The 2,500-nt window shown below is 43.4% G+C and overlaps 1 protein-coding gene across 1 annotated transcript in view; it reads right to left on the bottom strand.

Moving 5' to 3' along the window:
• LOC140995731 (uncharacterized) overlaps positions 1–2,500 on the bottom strand; it is a 10,359-nt gene that overhangs the window by 2,201 nt on the left and 5,658 nt on the right. Inside the window, exons 3-5 of the mRNA XM_073465808.1 lie at positions 2,202–2,500; positions 2,064–2,129; positions 1–1,454 (exon numbers count right to left, since the gene is read on the bottom strand). The exon at positions 1–1,454 is cut by the window's left edge and continues 2,201 nt beyond it; the exon at positions 2,202–2,500 is cut by the window's right edge and continues 343 nt beyond it. Of these exons, the coding sequence (XP_073321909.1) occupies positions 1–1,454; positions 2,064–2,129; positions 2,202–2,500 (1,819 nt within the window). The remainder of the gene's footprint in view (positions 1,455–2,063; positions 2,130–2,201) is intronic.

Here is a 2,500-nt window from a genome sequence, read left to right as displayed (position 1 = left end):
GCTGATGCATTTTAGAAGTTCCTGTTGAACATCATCATTGGACAGAGTCGTGTCAAACAAGCCGGGGGTGTCGACAACAACGACAGGTCGTCCATCAATCTCTCCTGATGCTTTCTCACAGAACCTGGTCACAGAACTTGCGCAAGTTTTAGATGTAAAATGTTCTTTGCCCAGAATTGTATTTCCAGTTGCACTCTTCCCACTGCCAGTCCGCCCAATCAGCACCATCCTGAGACACTCTCTGCCCTGATGTTCATCATCACCTCCATCTTCAGTCTTCCTTTTCACATCCTGCAGCTCAGCTTTAAGTTCTGCATTCGTGTTCTGCTGCTTTACAACCTCCTCCATCAGAGCTTTAGTGAACATGTCCTTTGTGAAGCTTCTGGATCCTTCAGCTCTCATCTTTTCCGTCGTGTCCAACAGCTCTGGGATCTGCTGCTTGTTGTTGATGTTGAGAACAACGTATCTTCCTCCAACGCTCTGAAGGAGCTCCTGAATGTCCTCCTTTTCCTTTACAAAGTTAACAACAGCTGGAGCTGTAGGATCTGACTCCACAGTGAACAGAATCATGGTGAAGTCGTTGACTTGAGAGCTGAATGTGCTCTGGATGGTCTCTAACTCTCCCTTGTCTTCATCAGTGAGGGGACCCACAGGTAGGACCAGGATGAAGGCATGGACGCCCTCAGGATCACAGAGGGAGATACACCTGAGTGATTCCTCCATCACTTCCTCCTGAGGTTTTCCACACAAGGCAGGCAGCTCCACCAGGGAAACCCAACGTCCACACACCTCTCCCCGACTCTGAACACACTCTGATGAGCTGGAGACTGAAGGACCTAAAATGGCCTCAGCTGCTGAAGTCTTCCCTGCTCCTCTCCTCCCACACAGAACCAGGTTTAAAGCTGCTCTGATGCCTTCAGACTTTGGTCTGATGGGCTCTTCACTGAAGGTGAGGAAGGCTCCTCTGTTTTCATGGACAATCTTCTCAATCTTCTGCATTAATGACCAGTGATTGTATTCAGACATGCTGTAGTGTCTTCCTTCACAGTCTTTAAGGAGTTCATTAACAGAGAGAGTCATTTCATTCCCCTCATGTGTCACAATGACCATCGAGTGTTTCAAAGCATCTTGACCAAACAAACTCAGGATGAACTTCAGTGTTTGTCTGTTCTTCTCTGTGAAATCAGAAGGTTTTACTAACAGCAGGAGAACATTTGGTCCAGGAAGACAAAGACTCACACAGCTCTTCATCTTTTCTCTGACAGCTTCCACAGACAGACTGAAGATGTTTGGAGTTTTCACCACTGTTAATGGTTGTCCTCTCCACTCTCCAGACATGATCTTAGTTGGGGAAGTTTTTTGGTTATAAAAAGCTTGGTCCCTGATGATGAAGTTACCAAGTTTTGTCTGTTTGTCCTCACTTTTTCCCAGCAGCACAATCCTGAATCCAGATGCTGTAATACAACAGAGAGGAAGATAAAATGACACAGACACTGTGAGACTGAAATCGTAACACTTGGCTGACACGGAGATCTCTTCAGTCATCTGCAAACTTGGCAAATGTTGTGGTTCAAATAAAAGTCTCAAGATTCTGTCAAATTGTGACGTGTCATTATTATATCATTCACAATTAGCCAAACTCTGATCCTATACTGGAGCTGTTTAACATAAAAAAATATATTTTGGAAAGGATGTGATGGCAGTCAGACGCATTAATGTTTTGCAGTTACAGGAAATGTTCTTTTCTTCATGAAGAGGATGTGGAGGATGGAAATGTATGTGTTCACCTTGAACGAGCTGTACATATGTTCAATATGAACATTTGAATACTTTAAGGAAAAGGCAGATCACATTTACCCTAAAAATGTATTTTACAAATCCAAAGTAGCCAAATGAATGTTACAGAAAGGTGATACTAACATGTGCACTAATGTGTTGATTATTGTTTCTCAGTTGTAAAGAGATTGTAGGGTGTATTTTGTGTTAATCCTGGAGACAAGATGCCACCAATAATGTACCTGCAAATATATGATAACACTGTACACTGTGGTGGATTTACTTACTGTGCGTCATAGGAGCCGTCCATGACAGTGGGACTTGTGGAGGGATTTTGTTTAACACAAACAGCCCTGTAAAGAGATGACATCATAAATGTGCGGCTATGCTGCATTTTTCATGGTCAGAATTGTTTCTGTACTTACTGGCAGCTTTAACAGCATCTATGATAGCTGTCTGTGTTTCCTTTTGTTTGGGGCTTTGATCAGCTGGTAAAGTTGATGTTGCATCCACAAACACATCACAGCTGACATGATCTCCATTATTCTCCTTTACGATTTGACCCAACCGTGTTAACAGCTCTGGGAGGTCGATGGTCTTCTGCCACAGAAACCTGTATCTACACATTCTGATCATGTCCTTCAATGGTGGGTGCTCCATGTATTTTTCCATGAAACCTGGACTCTCCTTTCTGGGTGTTGATATCAGAACCAGTGAATGATCA

The sequence above is a fragment of the Pagrus major genome, chromosome 5, assembly GCF_040436345.1.
Source record: "Pagrus major chromosome 5, Pma_NU_1.0".
Lineage (NCBI taxonomy): Eukaryota > Metazoa > Chordata > Actinopteri > Spariformes > Sparidae > Pagrus > Pagrus major.
This window is presented reverse-complemented; position numbering and strand designations above follow the sequence as displayed.